Raw genomic sequence first — 17,576 nt, 5'->3', positions numbered from 1 at the left:
ATTTTCCCACATTAAAGCCAATCATTTGCCTCCGAGTCCCTCAGGTCGCTGGGTGGTGCAAAGGGTTTGCACTTGACTACTAACCTCCAGGTTGGTGGTTCAAACCCAGCCAGTGGTGCCGTGTAGGAACGGCATGGAAACCTGCTTCCATAAAGATTATAGCCGAGAAAATCCTAGGGAGCAGTTCTTCTTCTGTTATACATAGTGTCACCATGAGTCGGAACTGATTTGATGGCAGTGGGTTTTGGCTATTCATCAGATGATGGACATATGGGTTGTTGACACTTTTGGCTATTATGAACAATGTTCCTGTGAACATTCATGTACACGTTTTTGTGTGAACATATGTTTTCATCTCGGGCATATACCTAGCACTTGAATTACTGGGTCATATGGTAACTCCATGTTTAACTTTTTGAGGAACTGCCACTTTTTCCCAAAGCAGCTGCAGTATTTTACATTCCCACCAGTGATGATGGAAGGCTCCAATTTCTCCACATTCTCTTAAATACTTGTTATTGTCTGACCCTCCTCTTCAAATGGGCCCTGGAGTGAGGCTACCTGGAAAAGAGCAAGGGCTGGCTCCTGGGGCCTGGGCTGGGAATGTGACTTTGAGGGAAACCCACATGTTTCTGGCCCATCCCTCCCATGGCAACTGAGTCATTGCCCGGATCCTGGGGTGAATTGCCTGGCAATGGGGCGGGCTGAACCAGCCACCGCAGAAGCCAGCATTAGAGTTGACTGCTCCCACCCCCAGCCCTATGTGGCTGGGCTTCCCTTGAAGCAGCTATTTCTGGCTATTTCGGCTCCAGGGATGAGCAGCAGTGGGTGGAAAGGGTAAAATTGCTCAATGGGGCAGTTTTGGAAGCACAGTGCAGTGAGAGAAGAGAAGAGAGAAGAGCCATGGGGTTGCTTTCTGAGAGCACTGGCCCTCCAGGTGGTGTCTGAGCAGAGGGCCATGCCTGCTGCAACCCTGGCAACACCCTGAGGAGGAGGGAGGGCTAGGGAGGGGCCAAGGAGCTGGCTTGACCAGGCTGCAGGTGATGGACCCTGTGAGACACTGGGCAGAGCAGATCCGGGGTCCAGGGAGGAAGCAGATGGAGTCAGTGTGGGTGGGCTTTTTCATGGGAGTGTTGCAGCTGGGGACAGGCCACCAAGGTGCTTGGAATCAGGGGTGGGGTCTGCCTAGGATGGGGATACAAAGGAAGACAAATAGGAAGGGCTTGAGCCCAGGGTCTGGAGTCAGCCCCAGAGCTGCCACTTATTTGCCATGTGACCTCAGGCTCAGTGTTAACTTCTCTGTGCCTCAGTGTCCTGATCGGTAACCTACAACAAGCCACTACAATGACGGTTAGCTACTGTTGTCTTTGTTATCATGTGATGTTTTGCAATGCTGAACCTTATTGGCAATAGTCTTAACCTTTCTTTTTGCCAGCAATGAGGCTTTCTTCACCCTAAAATCCATATCTATCCTGCATGCCTCTCTGATTCCTATGTTCCCTTCCCTGGGTCCTTGTTTGGCACCATTTTAGCAAAGTGGTGACAGGTTCAGTCTTTGGAACAAGCCACACCTGCATCCAAATCCCAGCCATGTGCCCTTGGGCAGATCATTTTCACATGTTCTATCCTGAAACTCAGTTTTCCCTTCTGTAAACTGGGACAGTAATAGAAGATAGTTAATTAATAACCAAGCCAAACCTGTTCCCATCGAGTTGATTCCAACTCATAACAACCCTATAGGACAGAGTAGAACTGCACCATAGGGTTTCCAAGGAGCAGCTGGTGGATTTGAACTGCCAGCCTTTTGGTTAGCAGCCAAACTCTTAACCACTGTGCCACCAGGGCTGGAATACTGATGGATACCGAGGAAAGGCATTTACTCATGCATCTCCACACAAAATCCATGCTCATTGCCTTTCAGTCCTTGAGTAACTCTCCTGGTGAGACCCTTGTCTGTGGCACGACACTGAGAAAAGTCCCATAACCCCAAGAGCAAGCAACTCTGGTCCTCTGGAGCATTTTCCCCTTCCTCCTTTCCCTCCCTTGTTCATTCACACAATAGGTCTTTACTGAGCACCTGCTGTGTGCCAGGCTCCATGCTGGGCAGTGGGAATATCAGTCAATGAGATGGACAGAATCCCCATCCTCATGGAGCCCAGGAAACTAAATACCTAACAATCAATATATACTAATCAGCCTGTAATTACACTTCACCATAAGTACTGCTATAAAGTAAAAATGCAGAGCATTGTGGGAGAGAAGAATTTGGGTGACTCAATTGAGACTGGGATGATCGGGGAAGGCCTCTCTAAGGAGGTGACATTTTGGCTGGAATCTGAAGAATGGAGAGGAGTTTGCCCTCTCCAGAATGGGAAGGAAGAGGACTTCAGGTGCAGAAACCTTTGTGTGTAAAGGCCGCGAGACTGGGAGCTCAGTTTTTGTTTTGTTCCAGGAAGTGAAAGAAGCCAGCGTGGTGAAAGCAAAGAGTGATCTGGGGAGGGTGGTAGGATGTGGTGCAAAGCAGGGGTGGGGAGGGACAAGGGCTTGATCTTGCAGCACTGTGGAGCCCTCATTGCTGGACACGGCAGGAGAAGGAGCCAGAGGGGAGGGAGGAGGCCTGGGCAAGTGGATATCCCACCAACGTGATGGTGCAAATCCTGTGACCAGGTGGCTGCAGCTCAGCCTCAGGGCACCCCTGGGAAGATGTAGATTGCCCAAGGTCTACCTCCAGTGAGCAGACCCCCATCTTAAAAAAAAAAAAAAAAAATTTTTTTTTTTTTTTAGTGTCCCATTAATGCCCCCAGAGCAGGAACAGGAACTATACCTGTGGTTGCCTATCACCAACCACCTAGGGTTAGACAGTCTGCTGTGGGGGACAGAGTGGGTCAGGTGCCAGAGGAAACACAAACTTGTCAGCAATGCTTTCTCCTGCAAAGGCAGCCGCCACCAGCTTCCTGCCTAGAGGGGCTGGCTCAGCCTCACTCCCTGCAGCTGGAGACGGAGGGAGCAGATGGCCCAGCTTGGCCCGGATTCCAGCCATATTGCCGGGGAGGTGTGGGTGGAGTTGGGGGGGGGCATCGGCACCAGGAGCTGGGATACATGAGTGAGGAGGGCTGGAGCCCCTTTGTATCTTCTCCATGGGGTCTTGCCTGTGTTGGAAGGTAAGGGGACATCGGCAGTGTCCTTGAACCAGGTGTGCTCAGAGCTCCCTGGAGAGGCAGTTTCTATTATGGCCAGTTTGAGAGCTCTTGAGAGATGCAAGATGTTGGTGGCTTCATTAAAATATCCCAAGCACCCAGCACAAGATGAGACACAAGGCAGTAGCTCAGTGATCTTTTTTTTTTTTAATAATAAATGATAATATTAGCTCTCGGGCATCATCTCACTCAATTCTCACGGCACCCTATTTTATAGACGAGCACACAGAGACAAAGTCATTTGCCTAAGGCCACAGCTAAACAAATTGCAAGAACAGATGGATCACTTTGACAAGCCCATGATCAAGCCTGGGAGTTGGCACTTTGGGGGCAAGGAGTAGGTGTGGGCAAACAGAAGAGGTGGTGGGTGCTCCTGGCTAGAGGAGAGAGCATGCCCCCTCCTGGCTTTGTGTGCTCCCTGAGTTCTGGTTGATCCCTTAGACCCCAAGCCAGTTCCCTTTACTGTGGAAGGTGCTGGAGAGCAAGAGATGAACCTAGAAAAATAAGCAGACAGGGTCTTCAGGAGATGCCCTTCACATACACCGTGATGAGAATGGTGTCCCCTGGAATTGTGCAAGGTGGTAGTTCTGTAGTAGGGACCACACCATGCAGGACCTGGAAGGCCAGGAGTTGGCAGACCTTTTCTGTGGAAGTAGAAATTCTGGCTCATGAATATTAAGGGCTTTTTAGAGATGAGAATGATTTGTCCCCCACCTTCGGCTGAAAAAACTGTCCAACGTTGGGGTAACTACATGTCTTGGGCTCCCATGCAGCATGGAGAGCACCCCAATAATTACTGCACACAAATGCTGTATTTGGAAGCTGGTGCTTAGTCTCTTTCTCAAAGAGTGTCTCCTGGCCAGGAAGCCTGCTTTACAACCCACACCTATGGCATTTGAATCCTTACCACATGTGAGCCGAACCTTGTAAAAATACATCCTGGACAGGGGCGTAGTGGCTGCTTCTGCTGTCCTGAAGGCCACCTTCCAGGCCCAGGTCACCACAGTGGCCCTCAGAAAGGATGGGTCTTGGTGATCAGTGGGTTTGCCATAATCTCCTCACACGGTCTTGAGGCTGAGCCCAGCGACCAGATCATTCATGGCCCCATAAGAGGGACCTGTGCACAGCCAGAGGTCATCACTGGAGGGCTGGTCTGCTTTGCTAAGAGACAGAGAGGTCTTGATGATGCCTTGATGGTCCTTAGAGTGAAGTCATCATGATGATGATTAGGTCAAGGTCTTAGATGAGTTCTTGAGGCCCTACTGTGTGCCAGACCTTGGGTATAGAGTAGTAAGTACCAAGTCAATGTCCTGCCCTCTTGGGGCTTAGTGTGTAGTGGGCAGACAGAACCAAAGCCCATAATTATCCAAATAGTTATGTAATTATAATTGCAATAAGGCTATGAATGAGATGTACGTATCAGGGGATGTGCCCTATTCTGGGGAGTCAGGGAAGAAGGCTTCCTTGAGGAAAGGATGTTTGAGCTGAGACCTAAAAGATGAGAAGTGAGGCAGGTGTGTGTGTGTGTGTGCATGTTTGTGTTGAAGATGGATGGATGGATGGGTAGATGAATGGATGTGTGGTGGATAAATGATTGAACCTTCAAGCAGTGGGAACACGTTATACAAAAGCTGAGAGGCCATAATATCATGTTTAGTGCTTCTGTTTGACCTCCTAGTTCGTCGTATAGTACCTGGGATCTTAAAAGCTTGCAAGTGGTCATCCAAGGTATAACAATTGGTCTCAATTCACCTGGAGAAACAGAGGAAAAAAGAGAATCAGGAGTAGGAGGAGAAAATGGAATGTATGGCTAATTGCCTCCATGAACAACTGACTCCTTTGCCATGAGACAAGAAGAGCTAGATTGTGCCTGGCTACCATTACTGAACGTTTTGATCAAAGATTCTATAGAAGAATCCTCATCAAAAGGGGGAGAATGCAGAACAGAATTTCAAACTCTCATAGAGTCCAGGCTTTCTGGAACCACTGAGGCTGGGTGAACCACCAAACCAGTGCCCTGAGATAATCTTTCAATCTTAAACCAGAAATATGCCCTGAAGTCTTCTTCAAACAATAGCTTAATTAGTAAAGAATGTTTGCCTTGAACATTGTGCTCTTTTAAGAACTATCTATATGGGATCAAATGAACAACAGCCACTCAAAAGATGAGACAGGAAACTTAGGGGACAATGAGTTTATGTTAATGGTGAAGGAACAATTTGGAAAAGGAGGGTGAGAATGGTTGTACAACTTGAAGAATGTAATCAGTGTCGCTGAATGTAAACAATGTAGAAATTGCCGAATTGGTGAGTGTTCTGCTGTGTATATTCTCAACTACAACAAAAAAAAAAAGCTGAGAGGCCTGAGGATGTGTGGTGGCTCTGTAAGCTGAACAAAGACCATTGTGGAAGGTGTTGGAGTTCAGCAAGCGAGGCTGGAGAGGTGGGCAGGCAGAATCACTGTGTGCTGCTGAGCAGGGTCCACACCGCGTAGCTTCTGGCTAAGCTCACTTCACAGACCACCATGTGAATGGTGGCAGGGATCACATCATGCAAGACCTTGAATGTCATAGTAAGAGATTTGGAATTTTATTTCCAGGGCAGTGGGGAGCTGAGGAAAGGTTTTAAGGAGTTTGTGACAAGGCTAATTTCCATTTATTATGTCCCAAAGCAGCACTGTCCAATAGAACTTCCTGTGAAGACGGAAATATTTTATTTCTTCATTTTCAACACAAGTAGGCTTATGTGACTACTGACTACTTGGATGTAGCCAGAGCACCTGAGGAACTGAAGTCTTAATTCGTATTAATGGAATTGAAATGGCCACATGTGGCTAGTGGCTACTGTAAGATGGGGCAGCTCCAAAGGGTCAGAGCCTGAATCAAACAAAGTCCTCCCACACCTAACCCCCAGGGCAGCAATGCACCTGGGACAAGCCTACTGGAGAGGCCCAGTCTTGCTGGGAGGCTGGGTGGAGGCCTCAGCCTCTCTTCCAGCTGGAAGCTGGGCCTAGTGAGGGTGGAGCTTAGAGGTCACCCCCACCCCCACTGCTTCTGAGGCCTCGTGGATCTGCTCCCCCTCCTCACTAGTGTCCTTTCTACTAGCACCCCGGGGGTTGCTGACTGGGTGGATGGCCTTCTCCCTACCCTTCACAGCTCACTCCTAGATTGTTCCCCCTCAGCAAAGGGAAATTCACAGGAAACTACCTCAGCCTGCCTCATACGTGAATAACGTACCATACTGTGGACAGGGGTCCAGAGTGGGCACTAGGGGCATGCACTTTGGTTCATGTTTTGGGAGGAGCTGGACTTGGTGGGGTGGGGGGTAGCTCAGAGGAGCCTGCTCCTCACATTTGCAGGATCCAGGGAGCCATCCCTGGCTTTGGCCTGTGCCACAAGGGCCTCAATGTAAGCCAGCTTGAATGTCCCAGCTTTGTCCACTGGCCCCACAAACAGCTACCCCTTGGTCACTCCCTGGTCCAGGAGTACGCCATAACTGCATTAGAAGCTAGATGAGGAAGAGGTCTGTGCAGGCCCTGCAGGTAGGCTGGGGCCCTTTGGACCAGAAAGGTAGGGGTGTGGTCTAGAAGAGGAACCTTGGCTCTGGTGGGTTCACCTTGTTGGCCCCATGGGCTTCTCACTCCATGAGGGGAAGTGCGGCTGAGGCCGGCCAGAGAGGGTCTTACTAAAGCAGGGGTCCCAGCTGACAAGACTGGGAAAGGGGCCACAGGGCTGGGGGGGCTAGCACCTCCTTCCTTCACTTTGCACTTAGGTTCAGGATGAGAACGAGGGCCTGAGTGGGGAGCGGGGGTTGGGGGGGAGAAAAGGAGGGAGGGTTGAAAGGTAAGGGAGATGTCCTCCTCAGTGGGAGAGATTGGAGACTGTGGCTGGAGCTTAGTTTGGCCTCCCTCACCCCTAGCTCCCCGTGTACCTCCCTCTCCCCCGCCAACACACAAACACACACACACACACACAACTAGACAAAAATCTAGGAATGGGGTGGAAAAAACCTCTGCCTGCCTCCCCACAAGGCTTGGGATGGCCAAAGAAGGAGCATTTGACATTCACAGGTGGGTGGTCCCCTGGTGTAGGGGCCTGCAGTTTTAATAAAAATAACAGGAACAGCTACCATTATGGGAGTTCACATTCAAACCACATGCCAGACACTGTACTAAGCCCCTGGCATGGCTCACCTCAATTACTCCTCACCTTACCTTCTCAGGGTAGGATTAGCATCATCACCATTTTACAGATGAGAAAACAAAGGCACAGAGACGGGAAGTATCTTGACCGAGGTCACACAGCCAATAAGAATGATGCCCAGATTTGAACCCAGGCCATCTGACCCCAGAGTGTATGCTTTCCACAAGTAGAATAGGCTGTCCTCTCCAGACAGCAAAGATAAATCACTCAGCTCAGTACCTGGCACAAAGGAAGCACTCGGTAATCATTAGCTGTTGTTGTTGTTATTCCCCAACAAGACAGGCGATGCTGCCCACCACTTGGAAATCCTGGACCAAAAACCTATGTTCTGCACCTCAGTTTCCTCATCCGTAACATGGGGGAAGGTGTTAATTCTTACCTCAGAGGGCTGATGTAAAGCATAAACAAGGCAGTTCATGTCAAGAGCTGGGAGAGAGTGGGTCTTACCTAGTCCCCCCCCCCCCCATCCCCACACCTGCACAGCCAGTGTGGCAGGAAGCTTACTCCTGTACTCTCCTGTTGCAGTCCGCTACTTCCTGAAGAATAAGGTCAGCCCTGATTTGTGCAATGAAGATGGACTCACGGCCCTGCACCAGGTAAGGCCGGCCTCACTGGGGTCCACACCTGGACACGCTTTTACCCTGCGTTCTCCTGCCTGGATGCCCCAGGGAGGAGGGAGAGGAAGGCAAGTGACTACATCTGCGCCATCTGAAAGGCTCTTGTCTGCTATGGAGATGTGTGTGTCTGTTACAAACACTCCCACAGACCCTCTGTGCATGCACATGCGCACGGGCATGCGCGCGCACGCGCGCACACACACGCACACACACACACACACACAGAGGCCCCAAGGACAGGGAGCCTTTGTTCACTGCCCAGCAAGGAGTTGGAACCATAAAGCAAGTTTGTATGGAGCTTGACAGTTTACAAAGCTTATTCACACCAACCAGGGCAGTCTATCCACCCCCACAACAAAAAGCTGACTGGTAGGGGCTTATGTGACCTATCCAAGGTCATATGGCTGTGAACTCTGCGTTCTCACAACACATGTGCTTTTCCACGGCAGCACTATGGGTCCAGCCCTCTGTGCCCTGGGAAGGGGCTGCTCTGGCTGGCATCTCTCACGTGGACCTGGCAACAGCCTCTGATAGTCCCCAGCCTCCAGCCCAGCCCAGCCACAGTTCTTTCCCCACCTGGTGGCCACAGGAACACTCAAATGAAAAACTGTCAATTCTCAAGGTCAGGCAGTGCCTGCCAACCATGGGCATGAGATAAATTGCATGGACTGCTTCCCGTTGGGGGCTGTAGAGTGAGGTAATTGGGGTATAGAGTCAGTCTTAAGGCCTGGCACTGCACTCACTAGCTGTGTGACCTTGGGCAAGTTACTTAACCTTTCTGTGCCTCAGTTTTCTCATTTGTAAAAGGAATAATAAGTACTTATCTCATTGGGTCATTGTGAGGATTAAATGAATTTATACGTGTAAAACCCTTCAAGCATCACTTGGTACTGCATAAATATTGTTATATATTTCATTTAAAAAATTTTTTAATTCATTTTAAATTTGTTTTGTGTCCACTCCTCTGCAAAGCACTTCATTTATATCTTTCATTTGATCCTCAGAACAGCCCTTTGAAATATTATTATCCCCATTTTACAGACAAGGACACTGAGGCTCAGGGACAGTGCTGTCCCACAAAACTTTCTGTCATGATGGAAATGTTCTATATCTGCACTGTCTGGTACAGTAGCCACTAGCCATCCGTGGCTATTGAGCATTTGAAATGTGGCTAGTGTGACCAAGGAAGTGAATTTTAAATTTTACTTAGTTTTAATGAATTTCAATAAATAGTAGTTCCCAGATTACACAGTGCAGTTTGGGGAGCTAAAGTTCCTTTGCTCAAGGTCAGATGGTGGGGGAGCTGGGATTTGAAATAAGACAGTCTGATTACAGAGCTGGTGCTCTTAACAGCTTGGTGGACACAGTGGCTCACAGTGCCCTGAGCCCACGTCTGCCCCTTGCATTGCTGTCCCTGCTACGGTGACCTCTAGGCTGGCACCTTCTCTTCAGCTCGGGGCTCCTATCGCCTCCATGTCACAGCCCACTTTTCCCTTGTTGGTCAGCTCGGTTCCCTAAGACCAGTTCCTCCTGTGGGTTTCTCGGCCCCTAGGGGCTCATGGTCAAGGTCAGGAAGGTGGGAACTCAGCAGGCTTGGGGTGTCCCTGTATGGAACTCATGAGTGGTGAGCCGAAGTCCCCCTTCCACCCTCCACTGGCCCCATTTTGGGAGCTCTCTCAGGGACACATCCTCCCCACTTTGCCTGTGGGGTCCTGTGGGCTCCAACTTGTTCCTTGAAGAAATACTTAAACTGTACACTTGCTCATGCCAGGTCCTCTGCTGGGGACAGGGCCCCAGAAGTGAGCTAAGGCAGGGCCCCAGCTCTCAGTGTTGTGTGGCCACAGACCCATAAATAGCAACAGAAGTGATGCAGTGTGGTCATCCCTCAGATGGAGGTAAGCAGAGGGCATTGTGGGAGCTCAAAGCAGGGAGCTGATGACCCTGACTCAAAGGGGAACTAAGAAAGGCTTCTAAGAGGAAGGGGCATTAGATCTGGGTCTTGAAGGATGAGTAGGAGTTTGCCAGGTAGAAAAGGGTGAGGAAGAGCATTCAAGACAGAACGGCATGTACGGAGGCGTGAGAAAAGGGCTCAGCATTTCAAGTATGGAGTCTGCAGGGTTCCATGTGGCACAGAGTGCAGAGGTCCCAGGGGGACTGACGGGAGGCTGGACTGGGAAAGGTTGAGAGCAGTCTTTGGAGTCAGACTGCCTGAATTCGAATCCATCTCTGGAGCTTACTGTATGTGATGTTGTACATCCGGGCCTCTTGGAGCTAGTTTCCCTGACTATAAAACGGCCTCACAGTGTAGAGTCAGAGCTTAGCAAGGTGCTTGGGAAGCCTCCAGAAAGCCTTAGCTATTGTTATCGATTGTGTGGTGTGTTACTATTACTGTGGCTGCTGCCGTTGTTGTTATTGGTGTTGTTGTGACTGTTACTATTGCTCCCATACAACGGAGGAGATGGGGCACGTTAAGAAGAGCTTTGCCTGCCAGGCCAAGGAGTGTGGATTTTCTTCTTGGCAACAGGGAGCCTCCAGAGAACCGTAGACTGACTGCAGCGTGGTTAGATACATGAGGCAGCTCTCTCTGGTGGAAGGTATTTGGAAGGGGAGCCTGGGGTGGCAGGGAGCTCAGTGCAAGGACAGGGTAGTGGTGATGGGTTGTAGAGGACATGGGGGTGATTTAAGAGGTGGAATCCAAGCTGCTTCCCTGGGCGAGGATGGGAGGTGGGAGGTGAGGGGGCAGGAAGAGTGATCCCCGAGTGCCAGGTGCCATTTCCCACCCTGGGGAAAGCAGGGGAAGAGGCCTGCCCCCCGCTTTCTCCCTCCATCACTCAGCCCCCACGCCAGCCCTTTGCTCAATCTGAAGCTCCCCCGCTCTGTGTTTTCTGCAGCCCCTAAGGGTGAGCTCTCCAGCCCACCTGTCCTCCGACCCGACCCGGGGGCTTGGCTGCCACTCCTCCTATGCTCCCCAGACTGATCTCCCAGTGACAGCCTCCAGACCCTCTGCCTTTCACAGCTGCCTCACTCCTGCGCTTTTGGCGCCCTCTGGTGGCCCTGCTATGCACTGCATGGGTCTCCAGACCACCTGGGGCAGCAACTCCCCCCGCCGCCCCCCCCAGGTCTCAAATGCCTCACAGGGTCACATTTTCGGACACATCTTCCCATGCTCGCCAAAGAGATGGCCTCAGACCTAGCCAGCCCCAGACTGGCTGACACAGAAAGAGAACCTGGGTCTCTGGCACCATCTGTGCAAACAGCTGGTCCCTTCCCACGTGCCATTCTGGTGCCAGGCCCTAGCTACACTGGGGGTAGGGGTGGGCGTGGGTGTGGGTTGGGTTGCCACCCCATCCCACACCCACCTTGGGCCACAGGCTCACATAGGTGCCCCTGGCTTCCTCTGCTGCATCCAGTCATTTCTATCCTTAGGCTTACTTCTGTAGGCCAGGCCACCATAGTCTCTTCACTGGGTTATTTCAACATAGGCCCTCATTGCCTCCTTCAGAAAAATACACGCACGCACGCACGCACGCTCACACACAAACACACACACACACACACACACACACACACACACACACACACAGTCTGTTCTCCACATGCAACCAGAGGAGGGATTTTTTAAAAAGAAGCAAGTCTGATTCTGTCACTCTCCTGTGTACAACGCCCCAGCCCTTACCTGAACGGGCAGTGGAGCCCAGATCCTCGCTGTGCTCCATCCGCTTCTCCCAAAGGCACCTTTACGGAAGCACCTCCATCCTGCTGTCTGTACAGGGGCTCCCCTCTTTCTTTCTCTTCTGTCCTTGTCTCACCCTCCTCATAGCTTGAGGCCCCTCCGCCCCCTGGGATCTTCTACTTCCAGTCTCTGGAATTTGGGGGGCTCCATCGGCTGTCAGAGCCCTACGTTCTCTCTGGGATGGGGGGCTACAGCCTCCTTACCCTCCCTGCTCACCAGGGCTGACCCACGTGTGGTCAGTCCTCCTCAGGGCAGGAAAACAAACAAGCCCATCTCCTCATGGGGACTGTATGAGGTCCCCTTGGAGCCCTCACATGGAGCTGTGCTCTGTGTGGGGCGGGGGTGGGGGCACTGATTACTCAGGGCTTCCCCAAGAACTGAGCTCCTGGGTCAGAAGTTCCTAAATCCAAAGCTTCCAACTGTGATCTGGGGCCACACCTTGGAGGCTGATTCTGGGAAGGAGGGCCCCCCCACCACACATACCTCTGCTTCAGCCCAAGCAGTGCTGCTTGAATTTATTGGTTATAAAATTTTATATGGCAGTTCTTCATACACGTTTGTTTGAAAAAATGCTTATGGAATTAAAAAAATAAGTTTTAAAACCTCATTCAAAATTTTGTCTCATCCAACTAACAGTTGCTTTATAGCTGGTAGAAAGTTGTTGACCTTGATGTTTTTATCTGATGTATTATTTACTCATGAGAAAACAGGCTCAGAGAGATTAAGTGACTTGCCCCAGGACACACAGCATGGACGTGGTAGAGCTGGATGCAAACTCAGGCAGTCTAGCTCTTTGTGGTCTCTCCCAGGGAACATGGCATGTCCCCTCCAAGGCCCGGGACCTGCCCTGAGCTGACTCTGCTTGTGTCTCCCCCACAGTGCTGCATCGACAACTTTGAGGAAATTGTTAAGCTGCTCCTTTCCCACGGTGCAAATGTGAATGCCAAGGACAACGAGCTGTGGACTCCCCTGCATGCTGCGGCCACCTGTGGCCACATCAACCTGGTGAAGATCCTCGTTCAGTAGTACGTGCCTCTCTTTCCCCACCTGGGTCCCAGGAACAGCCTTCCAAGGGACAGGGCTCTCTCCTTCCTGCTGCCTGCTGTCTTGCTGTCGGTCTGTCTGCCTTTCTGTCTCTGCCCCTCTTTCTCTGTCTTTCTTGGTGCCTGTCTCTCGTTCTTGTTCTCCCCACATCCTCTCTTCATCTCTCTGTTTGTACCTCTCTCCACCTCCTCCTCCTTCTCCTCCCCTTCCGCCTTTCTTTCTCCACCTCTGCAAGTCTTTCCCCATCTTTTTGTCTTGCTCTCTGTCTCTCCTTGACTCTCTGTCCCTCTCCTTTTTCCACTCTTTGTCTCTGTCTCCTTATTCTCTTTCTCCCTCTTCATTCTTTTATTGTCTCTTTTTCCCTGTCTCCGTGAGTCTGTCTTCATCTCCCCTGCTATCTTTACGCTATTGGCATTTTTGTCTCTTTCACTATCAGAAACAGAAACAAAAACCAGCAGGCATGCGTCGTTGGCCCTGCCCCTCCAAATCCTGTCTACAAGCTTTTTTTGGAGGGGGGGAGGCTAGAACCTGCTTATAGGGTCGCAGTGAGTTGGAATCAACTCAATGGCTACGGTTTTTTTTTTTTTTTTAGAACCTGCTCTGCAGCACCATGCAGCTATGTCTTTTCTAGGGCTAAAACTATTTCCCTCTGAGCCACTGTGAGTGTCTTTTCCCACCCTGAAATTCTTTCTAGTCTGTTCGGATTCTATAAACACACAGAAGAGGCAACAGTCAATTTCAATGGTGTTTATTGACTTCAGCTAATAACTGGGGACCCCTGCGCTGACCAGGCCCTGTGCTTGAGCACTGGGCACACAGAGATGCAGAAGTCCTGGTGCCCCGGGGCGACGGGCAGGAAATGAGGAGATGTCAGAACCAGAGCTCTCTCAGAGGGAGACCATTGGGCCAGGGTCACAGAGGCTGAGGGCAAGTTCCGTGTGCCGGGAGTCAGAAAGAGTGGCTGAGAGGTGGGCTTTTGCAAAGGTCTCAACAAAGCAGCGGGAGCCCTCCCAGTGGCTGCCAGGGAGGTGGAGATGGCAGTACTGCTGCCCAGCTCAGAGAGGTTGGTTGGCTTGCCCAAGGCCACACAGGAGCTCAAAAGGCTGGATGGTGGCCCATACCCACACCTCTGACAACAACAAGGGCATAGCTACATTAGCAGAGAACAACAAATGGCCACAGCCAGATCAGCGTTGGTGCCCAGAGGACAAAAGGATTGGGGCCAACCTGGCGCAGTGGGTCCCCAATGCTGATCTGTACCAGAACCACCGGGGGCGTGGGCTTAAAATTCATATTCCCAAGACCCACCCCCAGGAGGTCTGGAGTGGGCCCAAGAAGCTGCATTCTATTTCAGTGGTCCCTGCCTAATTCTGGTGCAGGGACCATAAGGAGGGAACCATGCTTGAGAACCACTGGCCCAAAGGGCACATTCTATCAGGGAGCCCCAAGGCTGTGTCTTGCCCCTGCTTTGGCCAGCCTTTTGGGCAGGGACTTGGATGAGGAGATCGAGGATATTTCTGCTTGTGGGCAAAGACTGACATAGAACACAGAGAAGTGAAAGAGCTGGGACATGAGAGACCGGTTTGAGTTTTGACCTACCACATAGTAGCTGTGTGACCTTGGACAAGTTACCAAACTTTTCTGAGCCTCTGTATCCCCTTGAGTGAGATGGGGCTAACAGAACCAACCCCAGAAGACTGTTATGAGGATTAAACAAGATGACGTGGGTTAAGGACTTACACCGGGGCTGGCTCTAAGCAGGTGCCTGGTGAATGGTGCTACTGTTAATATTTATTATTGTCACCAGGGAGGACTTTGACATTTGTCCTCAAGGGCCTATCTGCTGGTTCAACAGAGCAGGCAGCTGGGGAAAGTCTGCAGGGATAGCTCTCCTGGGACCTTGGATGGGCCCCCTGGGATGCTGAGGCTGCCATGCTCACTCTGGCTGTATGGTGGGCAGAGCCAAACATCACCTTGCTGGGGTTGTGGGTGCTGGGGTGCATCTTGAGGTCATGGGTCAGAGGCCAGAAGGCAGAGCCAGCCCAGACCAACCCTAGCCACACCTACCCGGCCCTTACCTTGTCCCTGTCTCTGCAGTGGGGCCGACTTGCTCGCTGTCAACTCTGACGGGAACATGCCATATGACCTCTGCGAGGATGAGCCCACCCTGGATGTCATTGAGACCTGCATGGCGTACCAGGGTAAGGGTGGGCCAGCATGCTGTAGGGGGGTGTGGGGTGATGCAGTGAGCATCACTTACATGAATGCAGGTGAACAGATTAGCTGGCTACCTGCCTGGTGCCTGCCTGCCCCACGCTAAGTGCTCAACAAATGGGATATGTTCTCATTACTAATGTTATCTGCGTGATTACCAGGATGGGGACTGGCAAACTGTCCAGTGCCGTGCAGAAGGAGGGATTGTTCTCATCCCTGTCACCCACACACGCAGCTGGCCTCAGCTGGCCTTGTCTCCTCTCCATCAGCTGTAACAATCCAATTCAGGAAACATTCACAATAAAGATATATTCTCATTTGGGAAAATAATAAAAAATCAAGAACATTTGCAGTGCCCGCTGTGTGCCAGGCACCACGCTGGCTGCCAGGGCCCAGATAAACAAGATGTGGGCTGTTCGCAGCTCCCAAATGAGATTCAGAGAGGAAACAAATGTGGTAATCAGAGAGGCCTGCCTGTCGCCTGTCCACCCCATACTCGCTTCTGGAGGCCTACTCAGAGACAGAGCTCAAATTCCTTCCCTGGGCTACAGACCCGAGGTACTGGCCTGCCTCGGCCTGTGCTTCTCCCCAGATCCCTGCAGTAACCACGGATGTGGCCTCCCCGTTCCCACCACCCAGGCATTTCCTTTCCCTCTTCTTCTGCAGAGCTTCTTAACAATTTCTGTGCCAGTCTGGCGAATCTATAGGCCCCTTCTCAGAATGATGTTCTTAAATGCAGTTATAAAATTATAGGATTGTAAAGGAAGCCAATTATATTAAGATATAACTGCCAAAATACTTTTTAAATGTGTGATATAGAGCATTATTAATTCATTAAATAATAAGATCATGTGATATGGAACTATCTGTCATGTCATCTGTTGGTGGCAGAATCACGGGCACTAATATTACTGTGGGTTTTGCCTACATTCATAATGGAAGGAAATGGTAAATTTAAAGGCTAGTAAAAATAAACATGGGATTTTTTTTCTCCGTTCAAGTTTACAGACCTCTCCTGAATTCTATCCAAGAACCCCTGATCTAATGGACCCCTTTTTAGACCATGTAACCCTTCTCCTTAAATACCACCAGTAGCTGCCAGTAACACTTAAACTTCTTAGCCAGGAATTCGGGACTATGAAATGTCTTTCTGGGTCCCACTACCTCAATTTACATAACTCTTCACTTAAAAATAGTATATTCATTAATTCGGTCACTCCTGCAACAAAAACGTATTGAACATTGTGCCCAGTGCTGCGAACATACCATTTTCAAGCCTCACGGAATTTACATTCTAGTGGGGAGTCAGGCAAAAAATAAGCCCACAGGAAATATTAAAGTTTGCAAAGCATGAAGGAAACTAAGAGAGACCCTGGTGAGATAGGCTGCTCAGGGCAGGCCTGCTGGGAGGTGATCCCAGTTGGAACCTAGAGGATGAGACGGAGCCAGCCATTTGAGCAGTTGGAGGTGGGCAGGTAGATGGCAGGGATTTCCAGGTAGAAGAACTGCATGCCCAAAAGCTATTGACATTAATGCAGTGACTACTGGGTGCCAGGCAGAATGGCCCTCGTTCTGTGGGCCAGCACCTGGCATTTGTGCTCATTGGGCCTGGGGGCACAGTGATCTATGGGCGTGTCTTTCTGTCCATTCATTTGACTGGCAGATCCTGGGGAACAGGAGCCATGACCCCCTCATCTGCCCTCCCCTCCCCTCTTGGGTCCAAGGCTTGAGGATGCCGAATAAGTGCTGCTTTCTCCATCGTAGGCATCACCCAAGAGAAAATCAACGAGATGCGGGCGGCACCCGAGCAGCAGATGATTGGGGACATCCACTGTATGATTGCAGCTGGCCAGGACCTTGACTGGATAGATGCCCAGGGTGCCACACTGGTGAGGAAATGGGCCAGACTGGTTTGGACTGGGGGCGCCAGTAGCAGAGCCGAGGCTAGCCAGGGCTGAGGTGGGCCAGCACTCAGTGGGGATCAAACCTAAACAGTTAGGGCCTGTCTGTGGCCTAGGATCTCCTCCAGATCCCCTTTGGGGCCAGGGTGGCTCCTGAAATATGGAGGGTTAGCAGAGCAGGGATCAGTCTTTTTGAGAATCTGACCACTCTTAGCTGGGGCTGGAGTCAGGAACCCTGGGTAGGAGGCTTGGCTCTCCTATCCACTTGTTCCTTCTCCAAATTTCTCCTTCTCCTCAGGTTTCGGGTGTCTAATCCTGAGATCATTACTTCCCCCCAACTCCAATCATATTTCCCCTGTCAAGAACGAGCACTACCATTCGACCACTCACCCATGCCATCTTGCTTTGCACTATCCATTCTCCTGCCTCAGTGTCTCCTCTCCTCCCACTGCCATAACTGCCTTGCCTTATCAGCTCTCTCTGACATTGCTGCAACAGCCTCTCCTCTGGGTTGCCTGACTTCAGAGTCCAGACACCCCCAGGCATCCACCCATCCATCTGTTCATCTATTCGTCCGTCCATCAGTCTATCCATCAGTTCATTGGTCCATCCATCCGTCCGTCCGTCCATCCGTCCGTCCGTCCGTCCATTCATTCATTGGCTAGCCCT

At 50.9% G+C, this 17,576-nt stretch overlaps 1 protein-coding gene across 3 annotated transcripts in view; it reads left to right on the top strand.

Annotated features, from left to right (window-relative positions):
- The window catches only part of PPP1R16B (protein phosphatase 1 regulatory subunit 16B), a 110,812-nt gene that overhangs the window by 78,844 nt on the left and 14,392 nt on the right, over positions 1-17,576 (top strand). For all 3 annotated transcript variants that reach the window (XM_049868784.1, XM_049868782.1, XM_049868783.1), the window contains exons 3-6: positions 7,924-7,994; positions 12,628-12,773; positions 14,890-14,993; positions 16,771-16,895. In XM_049868784.1, coding sequence (XP_049724741.1) covers positions 7,924-7,994; positions 12,628-12,773; positions 14,890-14,993; positions 16,771-16,895 — 446 coding nt within the window. The remainder of the gene's footprint in view (positions 1-7,923; positions 7,995-12,627; positions 12,774-14,889; positions 14,994-16,770; positions 16,896-17,576) is intronic.

The sequence above is a fragment of the Elephas maximus genome, chromosome 25 (assembly GCF_024166365.1).
Source record: "Elephas maximus indicus isolate mEleMax1 chromosome 25, mEleMax1 primary haplotype, whole genome shotgun sequence".
NCBI lineage: Eukaryota > Metazoa > Chordata > Mammalia > Proboscidea > Elephantidae > Elephas > Elephas maximus.
Note: the sequence above shows the minus strand (reverse complement) of the source record. Positions and strands in the feature narration are given on the sequence as shown.